This window comes from Podarcis cretensis (assembly GCF_951804945.1).
Source record: "Podarcis cretensis genome assembly, chromosome: 5".
NCBI classification, from domain to species: Eukaryota; Metazoa; Chordata; class Lepidosauria; order Squamata; family Lacertidae; genus Podarcis; species Podarcis cretensis.
In genome coordinates this window covers 44,635,186-44,653,720 of record NC_137174.1, presented here as the reverse complement: position 1 = coordinate 44,653,720, position 18,535 = coordinate 44,635,186, and the positions used below count along the sequence as shown (strand labels likewise).

Sequence of the window (18,535 nt, the reverse complement as noted above, 5' to 3'; positions counted from 1 at the left end):
TCAGCGTGTAATAACCTTGTGTGATCTCTATCATGGTTCATTTTACAAAAGAGGGTACTTATATATCATACCTTAGTTTCTCTATTGTAGTCTTCTTATTAATAAAGAACAATCTAATCAAGATCTTCCTTTTGATGTACATAAGTGAACCAGCAACCAGAAGGCACAGGGTGGTTATGAGTAGCCCTATTATTAAGCTTCTTTTATCTGAAACCAAACAAACAAATCCACAGTTCTTATGACCAGACCAGTCTTGTCTACCTGATGTCCGCAGTATAACTAACCTTCAGTCAAAAACAAATATTTTGTTTTACTCAGCTAACTTGTATATTAAAAGAAGTGGCATGGTTGCTGCTCCCCTGTGTCTCCATCCTCTTTGCTCCTATAATGTAGGAATGCATAAATTATATGGGACTGAGGAATTACATGTAGGAGCCATGGCAAAACTACCACTATGGGCCCCACCCACCTCAACCGCCTTGAAAATAGCATGGCTCTTCTCAGATGAGTCCATTTCTCCAACTTTGTTTTCACATCCCATGTTACTACTATAGCAGAGTTTAGTAACTTCATGGAAAAATACAGTGGGGAAATAAATGGCAACCACGCTGCTCCATAGCAAGAAGAGGTCCTGTGTTTCAGCACTGACACCCTCCAGACCTATTCTTGCCCTCGTTTTTTTGGTATATCTGCTGTAAATATTAATGGGGGTTGATAGGAAACAGAGGAGAAATGGGTAACAGCAGGACATCCCACAGCACTTTTCTTCAGGGCAGAGCTTCTGTAGTATAAACTAAACCAATTGCATGGAACTTAGAATAAGCAATTAAAAATAATTTGTCTTCACATAACTCTCTTGTATATTATTTGAGGTGTCAGAAAGATATAGCAAGTGCGTGAAATAGTTTTGAGTAAAGCTCACCAGGTTATTTACAGTTTTTCAGAGGTGCAGCTTTGTTAGTCCATTGCAGAAAAAACAAGTTTTGTGTCTGGAATCTTAAAGAATAACAGATTTATTGTAGCATTAAGCTTTACTTAATTTTTAAAAGATACTTAAGCCACATTTCTGTATTTTTTTAATCAGACACAGTTGATGTGCAAATGGTCAGATAATAATTTAAGCCACTTTAGTAAGGGGTCAAGTGTAAAAGAACAATTAGCTTCTGTAGAAACCCCTAATTTACAAAGCACAGTTTTGTCATTGCAAACAGATTGTTAAAGTAGCAGGACATGTTAATGTGAAATGCAGCTCTTCTAAAAATAAAACGAAGCGTAAAATGAAGCTAGTCGATCTTGATGTACAAATTACATGAAATCAGTTTCTCTTTTCTAGCTACTGCAAATAGCTTACAGTTCACACACACAAAACCATGATATAGATTAGCATCCCTACGTACTACAGCTATGGTACACATTCCTAGCTTAAAATGCAGCTAGATGATTTCTTTTTCTTAATGTAGATCAAAGCGGGTTTAGGTAGGGGGAAATCCGCCAAAACACAGTATTTCATAAGAAACATCATGTACAGGATAGGTATGGATTGTGGCAAACACAATGTGCATACCGCTTCCCAAACAAGTGGGGATGAACTAGATGCAGACAAAACGGGAGTATGTACGCAGACTAAATTCATTATTCACTTGGAAATATGGGCTGTTTCACACATGCATGTACATTACTTGATTTATTTACAGTCAAGTAGAGCTAAAAGTTAGCCAGTTGTGAGGGCCCCTCAAAGCTGGAGCTGGCCCTGTCCATAGGATTGCTCTGAAATGAGTTTAGTACTGTGGTCTAATTTGCTTGTTGAACTCCTATGTGTGTGATTATTATAGCAAAGGTCTCGCTCTCTTACAGTTCCCCCTTTAGTCAGCTATATCTTGCTGTGAAATTGTAATGCCACTGCATTGATATGGATATTATTATGATGTAATAAGCTCAACATTACAATTCATTACAGGGACTGGTATGCAGTAAATGCAATCTAATTTGCTTTTCAATAGCACTGTTCATACAAAAAGCGATATCATTTCCAAGCCAAATCCTAGCTGTATATGTAAATGTAGGTTGGATTCTTCTGTCACATTAGTTAAACTCGGAGTACAGCCACAGACATCAGAGCATGGGATAAAGTTAAAAGAGGGAAGTCAAATCATGTGGCACTTCAGGCACAGGTGAACCAAATCTGATGCAGCTTATTGCTGTAGAAACATGAAGTGGTGCTGTCCCCATGACACCAGATGGTGGCAGGAGACCACGCACCCCTGGCAACTGAAGCAACACCATCAAGTCCATGGATTGGGAAGTCACCACCCAGGCTGTCATCTCCATCACGACCACCCTTTCCAGCTTGAGGCACATGCAGGAATGGGTTGGGGTCTATCTGCACCCCCAGGTGAGTGAGCTCTTGTTCAAGCAAATGGCATAGTGGAAAAGAGCAGGAAAAAAACAAGTTCTCACACGGAGGGAAAATCCACTCACAACTGCAAGAAGCAGGGCCGTCTTTAGCATATGTGCCACTGAGGTGCAAAGATTCACCCAGCGCCCCCCGCCCAAATTTAGTTTAGCCCCCAAATTACCTTTTATTATGCTTATGTCAGACACCACCCTTATGCCTTATGTCTTGTTTACAAAAGAAGGGAGAAAAAAGGAACAAACTTTTTTATTTGCTTTTTTATATGCTTAGCATTCATTGTAAAATGAAGAAAAAATGCAGCTCGTGGAATTCATAGTGTGTACTCTAGGCGTGTTTTTGTGGAAATGGAAAACTAAAACCACGTGCTGAAATGCATGTGTAGTAGAGCCCTAAGTACTAAGTAGTTAGTCAAAGAAAGGGGGCACAAGACTGTTTAGGGCTCTGCCTGTTGCAGGAAAAACATCCTTGTCTAACACATCCTGCTCTGCCAGGACAATCAATGCCTTTGATGAGGCTGCAAAAAGCAGTTTTCACCCAGGTTAAACTGTTATCTTGATAAATAATTAAGTACTTCTTCAAGAGTTTGAAACATTGTTTTCTATTAGCACATCTATGATTGCTACTATAGTTTGGCAGTAATTGAGAAGAAAACACAAGTAGTGTGTGCCCTGACCTACACAGACTTTATCTGTGATCTTGCTTGAGCTTATTCCCACAACATCACATTGCTCACATAAGTGGACCACTTGCACAAGCATTTTCAATCTGCAAGAGAGCTGACTGAGGTAACAAACGAACCAGGGAATAGGAAATCTAGAAATGGACACGAACTCTGGAGTCCTCTGTAAACTTGGTGCCCAAAGCAAACACCATATGGCTTTTGCTTCATAATAAAGCTTGCTCTGCAGTTAAGTCATTTACTTACCAGATTGTCTAACTGGCCCGCTGTCTACACTGCCACCAAATCCTGCCTTGTCACAAAAGGGAGGAGCCCAGTGGGCCTCACAATGGCAATTTTTTTTATTGTTGCAGACCTTAACAACAAAGGGAAATATGCAGATGAGTATGGAAAACAGTACATGAACATGAGGCCTCTCCACTGCCTGTCCCAAAACTGTACTCAATAATAATTAAAAGTTATTAAAACAGGGCAACACTACATCTTGATGTGATTGCAGGCTGCACTGTTCCACAGAAACTTTGTTCAAAATGTATCTCCTAATGGAACTAAAAAAAAAGTCAACTGCAGAATTAAAAAGCGGGTGGAACTGTAGCCACAGAATTGTTTGGAAGTTGCAAAAGGAGGTAGGTAGTTCTTCAGGGAGAACACCTAGCCCCCTACTTGTATTTTGTATTAATAAAACTATTGTCTTTTCATCATTCATGCCCACTTGCCTGTTATTTCCTCAGTCCATTGAAGAAACTAAAAAAGCCAATCAGTGGATGATCAAGTGAGACTCGAATCCACAATCCACAGAATTATAGCTGAGTTTCCACCTGACCTCACGCCTTAAGAACTGGCAGTAAAAACAGGTAAATGCTGGGAGCTAATCTATATGTCTTAAGGAATTCAGAGAACTTGTGCAAAAGGGCAGGCATCTGAGTTTAACACTAAGATGCTTAACATCAGTTACTGGAGTGAGACCACATAATTTATAATACACTGTATAGTCACTTTTCAGATCTGCAGGTTGAGGCAGATGATTACCAGAGAGAGGCCTTTCAAACAAAATTCCCAGGCTTTTTCAACACAATTTTAATCTTGCTTGCTTGTTCTTATGTTCTTTTTGAGATCTTCCTGCCTTTTTGGTCTATTATGCAGGTTGTATTTATATTTTAAATGTTTAATTGATTTTTAATGTAAACTGCCCTGGCAACATGTTGGAAGGGCCATATATAGAAATATAAACAAACAAATAAGTAACAAGATGTTCATTTTTTAAAATATCTAAGCTCAGTTACAAAACTCAGGTTTGAGGTCCAAATCAGACTGTAATATGTGAAACATTAACAGGAAGTTTTTGAATTAATCTTAGGTTCAAAATTATGTAAAAGAGAATGAAATTCTGTTTTTTAGCCACAGAACATCAATTTGTAGAAAGATAATGATGTTGTAAACCTCAGAAGATTAATTTTTAGAAATATACGGATATTGTAAACATAGATATTTCTGTGTTAGGTAAAAACCACGTTTCCTTTCTTGGACACTAAAAAGAGCATTCAAATTGATCTTTTTGGAAGGATAAAAAAAACACATTGACAGATATGTGACAAAGCATCATAGATTTCAAAAGCTGTAACCAATGAATACTTCATTGCTCAGCTGGCTGTTGACTGACTGTAAAAAATTGGATCTGCAATACTTACTCCACGTCCGTGACATTTTTTTGCACATTCATGAACCCCAAATACGCTGGTATTTTGGCAGCGGCGGTTAAGGCAGATCTATACAACAAGAAAAGGAGAGCAGGCTTACTATTGCCAGACAATGTATATGCTTATCTTACTTTTTTCTGTGCTGTGCTTTCCAGAAATGCTTAAAATGTGGGAGAGTTTGCAGTCAAGCCCAACAATGCATGTCTGTGCTAGTTAGTAACCAAAGGGGTTAATGTCCACATAGCTGTAAATTGCTAGAGAAGGCCCGATCACACCCAACTTTTATTTAACAATTACGCTACACCAACAATGTTGTACCAGAATAACACAGTACAGTAGTGCGTCGCAAGACGAAAATAATCCGTTCCACGAATCTCTTCATCTTGCGGTTTTTTCGTCTTGCGAAGCATCCCTATTAGCGGCTTAGCGGATTAGTGCTATTAGCAGTTTAGCGGCTATTAGCGGCTTAGCGGCTTAGAAAAAGGGAAAAAACTCGCAAGACGTTTTTGTCTTGCGAAGCAAGCCCATAGGGAAATTCGTCTTGCAAAGCGCCTCGAAAAACGGAAAACCCTTTCGTCTAGCGGGTTTTTCATCTTGCGAGGCATTCGTCTTGCGGGGCACCACTGTAAGTGCCAAATAATTTGATATCAGAATTTTTTCTCCAAGCTACAATTAAAGGGTCAAATCTCTCTAGATATCACAAGATGGCTGCTCTCAGACTATTTCCTCTGTGGTTGTCCCAAAGCACTCAACAGAATATGTGCCAGGTATTTTAAGTTGCAAACATGGGTGTGTCAATACCCTTGCATTCGGTTGCTGGGGTTCACTAAGAATGAAGGTAATACTTAAAAATAAATCACAGGGTGTTCATTGTCAGTTCAACTTTTTAAATTGCATGACAGATATTTCATCTCACATTGTGTTAGGTGGGCTGTTTCCCTTGCTTTAAGTGCTATATTAATTTATATATTAATCTTTTGCCCATTTTTTAAAAAAAGGAAACACTTTAAGAAAGTTGCCAAACTGCTGGGCACCAGCATACACCTGCTGCAAACTTGCAGGACTGTATCTTTGGTCTTCCCTGTTACAGCTTCAGGTGAACAACCAGGTAGCTGGCAAAAAAAGTAAATTTTAGCTTCTTCTTTTTTTTAATGAGATTTTCACTCTGGTTCATTTTGAGCTGCCTGATCACAGTAAATGGATCTATCACTACAGTTTTGCTTAAAAGCATTACTTGATTGAAATCATGGATTTGACAAAATAACCTTAATGTTTCTTTAATGATTTTGGGATTTTCTATGAATAGGAAATTTACCTGCAGAGGCAGCGTCTCACACTGGTTCTCTGCAGTGTGTGTGCATGTGTGTCTGAACATCTCTGTGTGAGAGGGCAGTTTGCTGTTGTGAACTGACAGAATCCTTAACCAGAGTTAGTTCGAAACTAGAGCACAGCATTGCAAAGACTACACAAGTTACTTCCTGTGAATCTGCTGCCTGCTATAGGAGAGCTTGCTTACATCTTCACCTGCGTGCTGCCTGCATATTTGTTAATAAAGCAAATATCTGAAAGTTTTTTTTTTGTTGTTTAGTCATTTAGTTGTGTCCGACTCTTCATGACCCCATGGACCAGAGCACACCAGGCACTTCTGTCTTCCACTGCCTCCTGCAGTTTAGTCAAACTCATGCTGGTAGCTTCGATAACACTATCCAACCATCTCGTCCTCTGTCGTCCCCTTCTCCTTGTGTCCTCCATCTTTCCCAACATCAGGGTCTTTTCCAGGGAGTCTTCTCTTCTCATGAGGTGGCCAAAGTATTGGAGTCTCAGCTTCAGGATCTGTCCTTCCGGTGAGAACTCCGGGCTGATTTCCTTAAGAATGGAGAGGTTTGATCTGCTTGCAGTCCATGGGACTCTCAAGAGTCTCCTCCAGCACCATAATTCAAAAGCATCAATTCTCACATTTGGTCAAAACTCTCCACTATGACCTGTCCATCTTGGGTGCCCTGCTTGGCATAGTTCATAGCTTCTCTGAGTTATTCAAGTCCAAGGCAGTGATCCATGAAGGGGCTGAAAGTTTTACCCCAATGCTATTTCATTCAAAGGTAATTAAACCAATGGCACTGCCCCTGGAACTTCTCACTTGATAAAGAAGTGGGAAGCATGTATCAGCATGAAACCTGGGGTGGCACTCCTCTTCACATGCTGATATCCCCGTCCTCCAACACAGAGGCAACATAATCCATGAGCTCGAAGCTCTATGCCAATGTCCAATCCCTACTTATGCAATTTCTCGCTTGAAGCAAAAAACAAAGCAATACAGGAGGGAAGAGATATGGTGAAAATGTTCACCTCATATGTTAAATCATTTGCATTGTTGAAAGCAGGTGCAATATCTGCCCACCACTCCCCAAACCCCAGGGTCAGCTTTCCAGGGGCTGCATGCCAATGGTGCGCAGACCAGAGGCAGAAGTGGGTGGGGACAATGGATGCACCTCTTTGTACAGCAGGCTAAATTCAAGGCACACAAAAACCAGATGTTTCTACACTTTCCCTCACACATTTCTCCAGCCTCTATCTGGGCAAGCAATCTTGTAACAGTTCAAAGACATAGTCCAGCCAGGCAAAGTCGGGGAGCGCATGGAGCAGGGCTGGTGAAGGATATGGCCCAGGCAGAGCTAAAATGGACCAGAATTGGAGCTCATCTACTCAGGATTAGCCAATGCCATGCCCTCCCATCAGCCTCCTGGCCTATGGCTAGGCACAATGATTTGTCGTCTAATAGCATCTGGTGGGCCTCATGTTAGCTACTCCTATACTACATTCAGAAAATTATGGCAGTATCCCTCCACCCATTCACAAACTTATTTCCTTTTGGAACCACATGCATGCAGAGTTGCACTTTAGATATAGCCATTATGTTCGCATTGGTCTAAAAAAAGATGCATTTGCATTTTATCTCCGGAGAAATGAACAAACAGGGAGTGGCATGTAATCAAAAGCATTCATTTGAGACTTTATGCAATTGTTACAGAGAGTTAACTTCACTATTCCACTGTAGCTGAAAGGCCGGGACAAAGCAAGATTGACACTGCAATAAAAGCAGAGCACAATGCAAACTAAAACGACCCATTTACAGGTTGTCTGATAAATCATCCAAGTTGAGAAAAGACTATATGCTGCTGCAATGAGTATTAGATGCCAGGTCAACAGATATATGACATATAGCACCTGCACACCTCTAAATTTGGGGTTTATTTCAGCAGGAATAAAAGTCAATCACAATCATATAAGAAGCGGGCGGGGGGGGGGGGAGTGAAGCAGAAGACAACAAGTCTGCTTAAGCAAGGCAAATATTCCCTAGAGGAAAGAGAAAAATGGGAAGGAAGTGAAGTGAAGCAGCCTCAAAACACATAAGGAAGGAACATAGTATAAGGAACATGGTATAATTACAGCATGGTTCACAAACAAATAATCTAGAATTCAATGGTACATAGAATTCTGTTCACATTAAAAGGGCAGCTGTTAAAATCATGCATACTTAAAAGCTGAGACTGGTAACTAGGATAGCCATTCACATATCACTAAAGAGCATGAAGACATCACCAAAAAGTACATAGATTTGCATAAAATTTGTTGCTGCTAATTTCTATGTATACTTGCAAATTTAGGAATAAATATTACTTAAACAGAAATACATCTCATGAACAGTCTTCTGTCCAGATTCTGACTGATGATGGACAACTTGTGCTCCCTGGACTTGGACTGGAGAGCCCTACAAATACCTCGGGTTACGTACTTAATTTGTTAAGGAGGTCCGTTCTTAACCTGAAGCACCACTTTAGCTAATGGGGCCTCCTGCTGCTGCTGCGCCGCCGGAGCACGATTTCTGTTCTCATCCTGAAGCAAAGTTCTTAACCCAAGGTACTATTTCTGGGTTAGCGGAGTCTGTAACCTGAAGCGTATGTGTCAGAGCTGCCCCTAGGTCCCAGCTCACAGAGGACCAACGTGAGGCTGTCGTTATGTACAAAAGTCTTTATTGAGGTTCAGTTTCCATTTCAAAGCCGCAGCGCGCAGCTCTACGTCTTAAACCCTAGACCGGCGAAGTCCCGTCTGAGTCTCCTCCCCTATGACACCAGTTTAAGATCCTAGCCCTGCTCCACCTTTTATGCTGCTCTCTCCTCCTCTGGGTCCTCCTGCCCGCTGGGGCATTGCCCTTTCTGGACTCTTCCGACGCTGAGTCGCTTAGCTCCTCCCCCTCCCTCCGGCGGGCTTTAGGACCCGGTTCTCAATCCTCATTCTCTGCTGTCCCGCGCTCCTGTACATTTGAACTTGCCTCTCGCGCCAACCCAGTGACCTTCCTCCTGACCGTTACACTACTTCTGTCACTGCTTCCCTCTTCCGGGATACTGGCCGGATCTGACCTCCCCTCCGTTGTCTGACTCTCCGATGGAGGTGTGGTCAGCCCTGCCTTATCTTCTCTCCCTGGTGGGGAATGCACTGGCCCCGATCCTTGGGACTCTTCCCCCCCACTCTGCTCTGGTGGGGAAGCTGGTCCTGATTTCCAACTACTGCTCTGGAAGTCCCTGCTGCCCCCTTGCTCCTGGGGCGTTCCCCTTGGGAACCCCCTACCCCTGGCCACTGGCGCCCCCTTCTGTGAATCTTCCGATTCGCTGGAGAGGCTCATGGAATCCCTCGGTCCACTGTCCTCTTCTCCTACGCTCCCCTCGGATTCTTCCCCTTCGCTCTCCATCTCCTCTCTTCCCTGTGCCTCTGCTCCTGAGCCCCTGACAGTATGTAACCTGAAGTGTATGTAACCTGAGGTACCACTGTAGAGGACTCCTTCAAACAGAGGACAATTGTCCTCTGACAAATCTCTAAATAAGAGGAGTAACCTTGTAAAATAGGACACATAGCCACTCTATCTGCAGCCTACTAAAAGCTTGTAAGTAAAGTGGGGTTGGTTACATTTCAACAGAACTAATTCAGTTTATGCTTATAGATCTAATATGTTTCAGTTTCACACATCAGCCATTCAAATACAAAATCGGTAATATTTTAGTATATATAAGGCTCTGCCTTGTATTCAGTCAATTCATTGGTCTTTCTAGCTTATGACAGTCTCCACAAATACTGATTTCGTACCACAGGACTCCTCTCTAGCAGTCTCTTTGAACAAATGTTTTAAATATAGTTTTATAACCATAAATCTTTCTTATAATGCTTTGCTGCACTTCTTTTGTTTTTGTCAAAAGGAGTAGAGTTCTGCTCCTGTACAATTCTCATTGTATTGGAGCAACCTGGAACATAAAACTCAACTCATAATCACATTATGTTTAAAGTTTGCTGTCAGTGGGAATTAACTACAATGGGAACTACTGAAACCTCAGAAGCAATAATAAGTTTTGAGGCTTTGACAAAATATACCCAAATGTCTTCACTTGAATTGCAATCTGCCAATAACACAGAAGTCTCCTTCAACACTGCTTGTTTCAAATTCTTAGCTGTAGTTTCCCATGTCTTTTCATAATTTTATTTTCTAGGATTACCACTGTACATAGAAATCCTGGCAAAATCTGTGCACAGATACATTAAGCAATATGCTTCTTATTCCCTTAGAACTGAAAGGCTTTGCCTTTGTCTTGCAGACGCTGCTGTTCATCTTGGCAACGTCCCCAGATTTGAAGCACGCCAAAACAAATAGCTAATGAACAAGCAGATGGAAGTATCAGTCAAAAGCCACTACGTATAATGGTTATTATTTGTCAGGCCAAGGTATTTTCTGTAAGCCAATAGGAAACACCATGAGCTTCAGGAAATACAGCAGCATGTGAATTAATTTTTGCAAAAAAAGCTTCTTCTTTGGCGATCACTTGTAGCCAAGTAAGATTGTCTTCCATGAACATAGTCTTAACAGTGAGTCCGTAAGTGACTGTGGAGGCCAATTCTGGATCCACACATCCTTCCACAGTGGGGACATAAGTTTCTGGGCGGAAGTTGATCAAGGTGAGGGTTTGCCAGATGTGCCTTCCTCTTAGTACGCTTCTCCCTTTTGTCCTGAGTTCGAGCGTCTTCAACGTCCACAACACCTTTGGTAAAGGCTGTTCTCCAACTGGAGCACTCATAGGCCAGTGTTTCCAAGTTGTCGGTGTTTATACTACTTTTTAAAGATTTGCCTTGAGAGAGTCTTTAAACCTCTTTTGTCGACCGTCAGCATTATGCTTTCCATTTGTAAGTTCGGAATAGAGTAGTTGCTTTAGAAGACGATAATCAGGCATCCGAACAACATGACCAGTCCAACAAAATTGATGTTGATGAATCATTGCTTCGACACTGGTGATTTCTGCTTCTTCCAGCACACTGGCATTAGTTCACCTGTCTTCCCAAGTGATATGTAACGTTTTTCAGAGACAGCATTGATAGAATCTTTCGAGGAGTTGGAGGTGGTGTTTATAAGTGGCCCATGTTTCATGAGCATACAGTAAGGCTAGTAGTACAATAGCTTTGTAAACAAGCATTTTGGTTTTCCTGTGAATGCCCCAGTCCTCAAACACTCTGGACTTCAATCGGGAGAAAGCTGCACTCACAGAGCTCAGCATCTGGATTTCAGCATCAATGTTGGCGCTTGTGGAAAGATAACTATCCAGGTAGGAGAAGTGATTGACACTCTCTGTTACACCATTGAGTTGGATTTGTGGCACTGCAGAGGGGTTATTTTGTGCTTGTTGGTGCAGCACTTTGGGTTTTTGGATGTTTTTGTAAGCTTCTGTGAAGATATTTAAGGTGGTTTGGAAGTCATCCTCTGAGCGTGCACACACTACGTTGTCATCAGCATACTGAAGCTCTATGACAGAAGTTATGGTAACCTTTTTGCTTTCAGCCTATTCAGATTAAAGAGCATTCCATCTGTTCGATATATCTGTTCTTTATCTTTTAGAGGTGTGGTACTGTCTGTTGAGCGTAGGGGGCACATGCCATGATTTATTGGCGCATAGATGGTCTTTGTGGCTTTAAAGAAATGCTGTGCATCATGAGTGTTATCTAAGTGCTCGATCTCTTGAGCTTCTTTTAACCACCAGGTGTTCTTTAGTTCTCTTGTTCTTCTTTGAACCTTAGCGTTGGCAAAGGTTTTTTTCTTAGTGGCGCAGTTTCTATATCTCTGCCAGATCTGAAGGATCTTCCTTTTTAATAATGCGTTCAATCTCACTATCATTCTCATCAAACCAGTCCTGCTGTTTCTTGGTTTGGTATCCAATAGTTTGTTCACAGGCTACAATAAGGGATGTCTTTAGCTTGGGTCCAGCTTTCCTCGATGTTATCAGGGAACTCCAAGAGCAGATGGTCCTTAAGAGGCGTTTGGAAACAATCCCGCTTAATAGGATTTTGAAGGACTTGAGTGTTCATTTTGTGCCTTGGTTTCCTTCCTTGAAGCTTATGTTGAGGTATAATCTTGATAGCTATTGTGGAACATATTAATTGGTGATCTGTCCAGCAGTCGTTGGCACTTGTCATACCCCCTCCCCAATTTCTTAAATAAATTCAACAGTCCACAATTAAACTCTGGGAGAAATGGTTGTATAGTGCAATACCTTTTGGAATGTGTGTCCTCTGATCTGCAATTACTGAATCCGTTTAAGCCCAGATGGGTATAAGTTGTCTATGAGTTATCTTTATGTGTATAAAAGGAAAAGGGATCCCCTGACCATTAAGTCCAGTCGTGACCAACTCTGGGGTTGCGGCGCTCATCTCGCTTTATTCGCTGAGGGAGCCGGCGTACAGCTTCCGGGTCATGTGGCCAGCATGACTAAGCCGCTTCTGGCGAACCAGAGCAGCGCACGGAAATGCCGTTTACCTTCCTGCTGGAGCGGTACCTATTTATCTACTTGCACTTTGACGTGCTTTCGAACTGCTAGGTTGGCAGGAGTCTTTATGTGTAGAGAGACACACTATTCTAACTAATTATCTCAACCCACTTCAATCTGGGTTCTAGTTTTGAGACAGACTTGGCTTGGTCGCTCTGATTGATGACTTTTTTTACAGGAGAGGGATGGGGGAGTGCAACCCTGTTGCCTCTGCTTGATCTCACAGCAGCCTTTAATACCACTGACAATCGTATCCTCTTAAACTGCATGCATGAGTTAGGGGTACTGCTTTATGGTGGCACCACTCTTATTTATAAGGCCAGTGCTAGTGAATAGCCCTGGGTGACTGTTTTGGCCTCCTAGCAACTGAACTGCCAATTTTCACAAGGCATCACCTTGTCCACAGTGCTATTTAACATCTTTGTGGGGAATCCTTTTTAGCCCTAGGGCAGTATTCTGTTCTGGCCAACCTTCTGAGGGCTATAAGCCGTGGTGGGTGAGGCTAGAAGCAAAAGTAGATGGAGCAATTAATGTGAATTTTATGTTTGTTCAGCAGGTCACAGTGGCAAGTTACAAATGCCTCCTGTAGACCCATTCATTTATGCAGGCTTTTCTTGGCTCATATGGTCCACCACACTGATCTTTTTATTGTTTTATTAATGTTTCACTGAATGTTTTATTGATGGATGCACTGTTTCTAATTTACATTTCTTTGTTCTTTTGGTTATAATGCTGTGATACTGATATTTTAAATGGACTTTAATGAAAATTAAACTGGTCAGAGATTTTCCATATTAAATTGTATGTAAATATTATAAGTGAATAACTTGAACTCTCTCGTCAGCACAGCTGATTCTTCTGGATACAGGAAATTCTGTAAATCACATTCAGTGATGAACTGATAATCAAGCAGATATGCAGCTCTACATTTAGCCACCATCACTCACTCTTTGTTCATTCAATTCTATTCAGAAATAATTTGTCAATAGCTGGCTGCAGCATGTTAAAATACAGACAGAATGACTTTCACTGGCACAATAAATTCCTTTTTCAGCACTTTTATGTAAAAATTGATAGTCATGCCTTCTGGCTAAACAACAAACTGATTCCATTCATTCTCAAAAAAACTCTTGAGTATACTTAAACAGCATAATTGTTTGCATAAGCATCTCCATTTGGCCTGCCAAACCTTTACTACAAAATGCAGAAAGTATGACTTTCATTTCTAAAGACCAAGACTGAGTTTTCCTTTAGACACATAGACTGGATTATCATGAATAAGATTTTTCAACCTTACTTTTCCATCTTCACATTTTGTTCCAGCAAGGACAAGACCAGGGTCGGGCATGTCATCGCCCAGGTATACGTGGGTTCCACGGCATAGAATTTTGCCTCCTCCTTGTAATGGGATGTTTGTTTCTATGGAGACAGCATTGGTACCAATTACAGGTCGATTTGCTCCCCCTTGACACTGAATTTTCCCACACTTAGCATCTCTAAAGGGAAAAGAAATAGTGTTAATCATTTTAATGATGTTAGCATCTACCATTGGCACAGTTCCAACCTCTTTTCCAATTAGGCAAGACAAGAGCATATACCTGGGTTCACACTTGGCAAAAGAACTTTTGGAATCCTTCCCACAGTTTCCATAAGGATCACCGGCAGAATTGACTCTCTCAAAGCATATCCCAGGGGCAGGTTTAGCACCTACAAAAGAAGCAAAGCCATTTTAATCTTATAAAGTACGCAACACTTTTGGTTGGGGACAGCGGAAGAAGAGAGTGGAGGAGGAAACGAAGGGAATGGATTTTGTTGAAGCTGCGCTGGGTTCCAGATTGACTGGGGGTTTGGAGGCATGTGGGAGGCATTCCCAAGTTTCACTGTGGACTACAACTTCCTTCAAATAGTTGTCTTGTTCCATTGGGAGCCTAATGCTTAAGGCTCACCCAGCTGGCCCTGGATGCAGAGATTCACGACACAGTTTCATCAGCTTAAATGTTTCTGGATGCTTCAACTGCTGCTAGCTCCTTCCAGACCTCACAGCCGAAAGGAACCAGTGACAAATACATCATCCAAGATTTACGAACCTCAGAGCTTGTGACAGCTCTTCTAAAGTATGGTTACCAGATGTCCCTGTTTCCCGGGGACAGTCCCCTGATTTACAAATCTGTCCCTGGACAACTCATGATGACTTGAGAATTTAACTTCATTAGGGAGACAATCCTATATCCTTGAATAACGTTTTAAATACCTGAGGCTGCAGTCCTACAACATATCCTCAGAAATAAATCTACTGACCACAATGGGGTTTTCTTCTGACTAAATACATATAGGGTTGCATTTAGGTTGCAATGTTAAGTGTGCAAACTATTAAGCAGCATTGAGCTCAATGAGATTTCTGAGTGAACATGTTTAGGACTGGTTGGACTCTATGTATATTATGACAGCCTCAAAATAAGCCACCTCTCAAACAAAACACACACAAAGAAACACTCAGTGTTTAAGTTGTAATAAAGCATGTAATTGCTTGGGAAGTTATTAAGACTGGGCCCCCATAACCATAATTAATAGAGTGACATTGGACAGGACTGGGGGTGCCCAGGTTCAAATTCCCCTCTTGGTCATGAAATTCACTAGGTGAATGTGGGCCACAGTCTATCTCCCAGCCTAACCTACCTCACAGGGTTGTTGCAAGGATCAAATGTGCAGATGAGAGAATCATGTATAATGCACTGACTTCCTTGGGGGGGGGGGAAGGCAGGAAATAAATGTAATAAATAAATTCTGTAGGTGGGTTACACCTAAAAGAGTACATTTAAATTATGTATTATACCTGGAATGGGTGGAGAAACCAAATGTGATTTAAAATAATTATAGAACCTAATATTAAAATTGCAATTAGCTACCTTCATTTCATAGTCAGTAGCCTGACTAATAGAATATCTTTAACTGAAGATTAGCTTAATGTTACATTTAAAAAAAGTTAAAGTGCAATCCACCTAGATTTAAATGGTCTACTGATCTCTCAAGCTCATAACTCAAATGCCATTTCATGCATTACTGAAAAGTGAGGAAGCAAACATACACTCTTGCTCTTTACCACTTTGCTGTGAACTGGGACTCAACAGGGCCATATTTAGCTAAGCCGTTGCACTAGCAGAAGCTACTGCAAGGATTGCTGCTCGTGCCATGGGAATTCTTCCTCTCCCTCCCCCATGTGCCCCCCACCCCATCCGCAGTGGGGAAAAGTTCCATTGCACAAGGACTATCTTTGCACTGACGGAACCTTGGTCTTCGTGCTATGTTGAATACAAGCCATGCATATGAAAACTATAGAAGGTCTGTCCTTAACAAGAGCAGCACACAGAGCACAAAGTGAGGTAGTAGTTGTAGCACCATGGAAAGCTCTATATGACAAATGTTCCAATTAAAAGTATAAGCCAGAACTGAAGCCTTTTATGGAACCAGGCTTGATCATTCTTCCTAGGCTCTGCCCCTTCCTTGAGGAGTGGAATACCTTAAAGACCTGGGCCCCTTGTTTGGAGTCTAGCGTTCTTACTCTTGAACCATTCACTCCATATGTTTGCCTGGACTAATGGGCTTTTAGCAGAGGCAGCTGGTGGAGAGCTACATCTCTGTCTATAACCTTCTCGTTGCAAACCAGGATATATGGCATAGTCAGGAATAAATGACATATAAATGGATATTTCTTATCAAGATCAGTTTGAAGAGTGCTTTTTAGTTTTTACAAGCTAGTCCTACAAGTCCAATAGGGGTAGCTTTGCTGCAGCCTTAGCTTTTTGCACTTTTAGAGCAAAGTGTACCTCGTTACCCGTTTTTTACAAAAAAGATTGCACACTGTGTATTCCAGCACAGAATATAAGCAGTGCTCAGCCTGAAAAGATGGGACATGCAAGGGAGCAGAAAATGCTTTTTCTCAATATGCAATCTGAGGAAGCTATACGTTAAAAGTTTCGGTACAGCTTTCAAGGCACTGCCGTGGTTGAAACCAAAAGGGGCAACTGCAGATTACATTCTGTCTGAGTACTGACCGAATGTGATATCAATGAATTGGAAGAAAGCCATTGAGAGAATATTTGGCTTCCATGTATCAAATTAGGAACAACTACGTATTTGTTGAGCTATAAACTGATGGTCTGGAAAGACACAATGAGGGGCGGTATCCAAGCACAAAGTTCCACTAGTGCAATATGTTTTAATATGTGCAATGGAACTTATCCCCCCCCCCTCATTTCCCTATGCACCTTCCGTAAATTTGCTCTAGAGAGTTAGGGAAACTCCCAGAGCAGATTTAAGGGGTCACACTAAAGCTTGAAATTTCTAAGATATCAAAAGGCCGTGAATATCATTAAATCTCTCTCTGAGACTGGCTGTCCTTAAAGATCAGGAAGTTTCTCACATCTGGATCAATTAAAGAAGGGCCAACAACAACAACAACAACCCCACCCTCTATGTCTGTCTTTCTTGTTCCTAAATCACAAGCAATACTTGTAACTTTATTGATATGCTGAATAAAATGTGCAGGAAAGGGTATAAAGTTAATTTTAATATTTTTGGAATGCTTGAAGTGCCTTTCCTGATTGCTCAATGAAAGGCAAATGCATTGGAGTAGAATGCACACATGTAGGATTCTTCTGATGAGCTAGGCCGAGGAGAAAAATTAAACTGAAAGGCTGTGAGTATATTTCTGACTGATTTTTCACTTTCGGGCTTAAAAATCACACTTTAACCAGAGCATTCTCTCACCTCCATGACATAAAGGAATTTAACAGTGAATGGAGAAATTTTACAAATGGGTCTCTCTCTCTCTCTCTCTCTCTCTCTCTCTCTCTCTCTCTCTCTAACTGAATACATTCATGCAGTGGCTAACTTGAGATCTGCCCTTCTGCATCAAGCCAAAAGGTCCACTTAGTCCAGTATTCTGTTTCCAACAGGGCACAGACAGATGTCTCCAGATGTCACAGGGCACAAAGTCTTCCTTATTGTTTACCGCTCGCATATGTCATTTAAAAAATGGATCTATTTATTGAAATTTTGAGATTGTAACACTAACAAATAAAAGCAGCAACACAAACCAACATTTGAGGTACATTTGTGGTCACCTCTATGTACACCAAAGGGACACGGGGGGCACTGTGGGTTAAACCACAGAGCCTAGGACTTGCCGATCAGAAGGTCGGCGGTTCAAATCCCCGCGACGGGGTGAGCTCCCGTTGCTCGGTCCCTGCTCCTGCCCACCTAGCAGTTCGAAAGCAACTCAAAGTGCAAGTAGATAAATAGGTACCGCTCCGGTGGGAAGGTAAATGGCGTTTCCGTGTGCTGCTCTGGTTCGCCAGAAGCGGCTTAGTCATGCTGGCCACATGACCCGGAAGCTGTACGCCGGCTCCCTCAGCCAATAAAGCGAAATGAGCGCCACAACCCCAGAGTCGGTCACGACTGGACCTAATGGTCAGGGGTACCTTTACCTTACTAGGTACACCCCCTACAAAGCACAGGTACCGCCCTGATTTATTACTTCAAATGAGTGCACAGATCACTCTAGAATGACTTTTGGGTATTTGGAGAGAACACGCTGGGGGAACTCGTGTGGTGGAGTGCTGTGCTTCAGTAGTTGGACTGGGTGGCCTTTTACTAGAACCCTAAAGCCCACCCACCTGAGCTACTGTAGATGGGGGGGAAATGATGCTGATGGTCTATTATCTACTTCACCCCCATGAACCATATGCTAAATACCCAGAATCTACTTCTGTTACACAGATCAGGGATTCGTCTTTTTTTAAAAAAAGAATCATTTTGTAGTTGCTATTATTAAACAACTGAGAGTCAGAAACCTTTGCCAAGTGATTGTAACTCACTGAGCATTTGCTCA

General features: G+C 41.8%; 1 protein-coding gene across 2 annotated transcripts in view; it reads right to left on the bottom strand.

Moving 5' to 3' along the window:
* ADAM12 (ADAM metallopeptidase domain 12) overlaps positions 1 to 18,535 on the bottom strand; it is a 191,498-nt gene that overhangs the window by 8,701 nt on the left and 164,262 nt on the right. Inside the window, exons 15-19 of one of the 2 annotated variants that reach the window (XM_079977124.1) lie at positions 14,244 to 14,352; positions 13,943 to 14,141; positions 4,781 to 4,858; positions 3,339 to 3,447; positions 72 to 207 (exon numbers count right to left, since the gene is read on the bottom strand). In XM_079977124.1, the coding sequence (XP_079833250.1) occupies positions 72 to 207; positions 3,339 to 3,447; positions 4,781 to 4,858; positions 13,943 to 14,141; positions 14,244 to 14,352 (631 nt within the window). Of the gene's footprint in view, positions 1 to 71; positions 208 to 3,338; positions 3,448 to 4,780; positions 4,859 to 13,942; positions 14,353 to 18,535 lie in introns of both variants that reach the window. The other variant, XM_079977123.1, reaches the window with a different exon arrangement.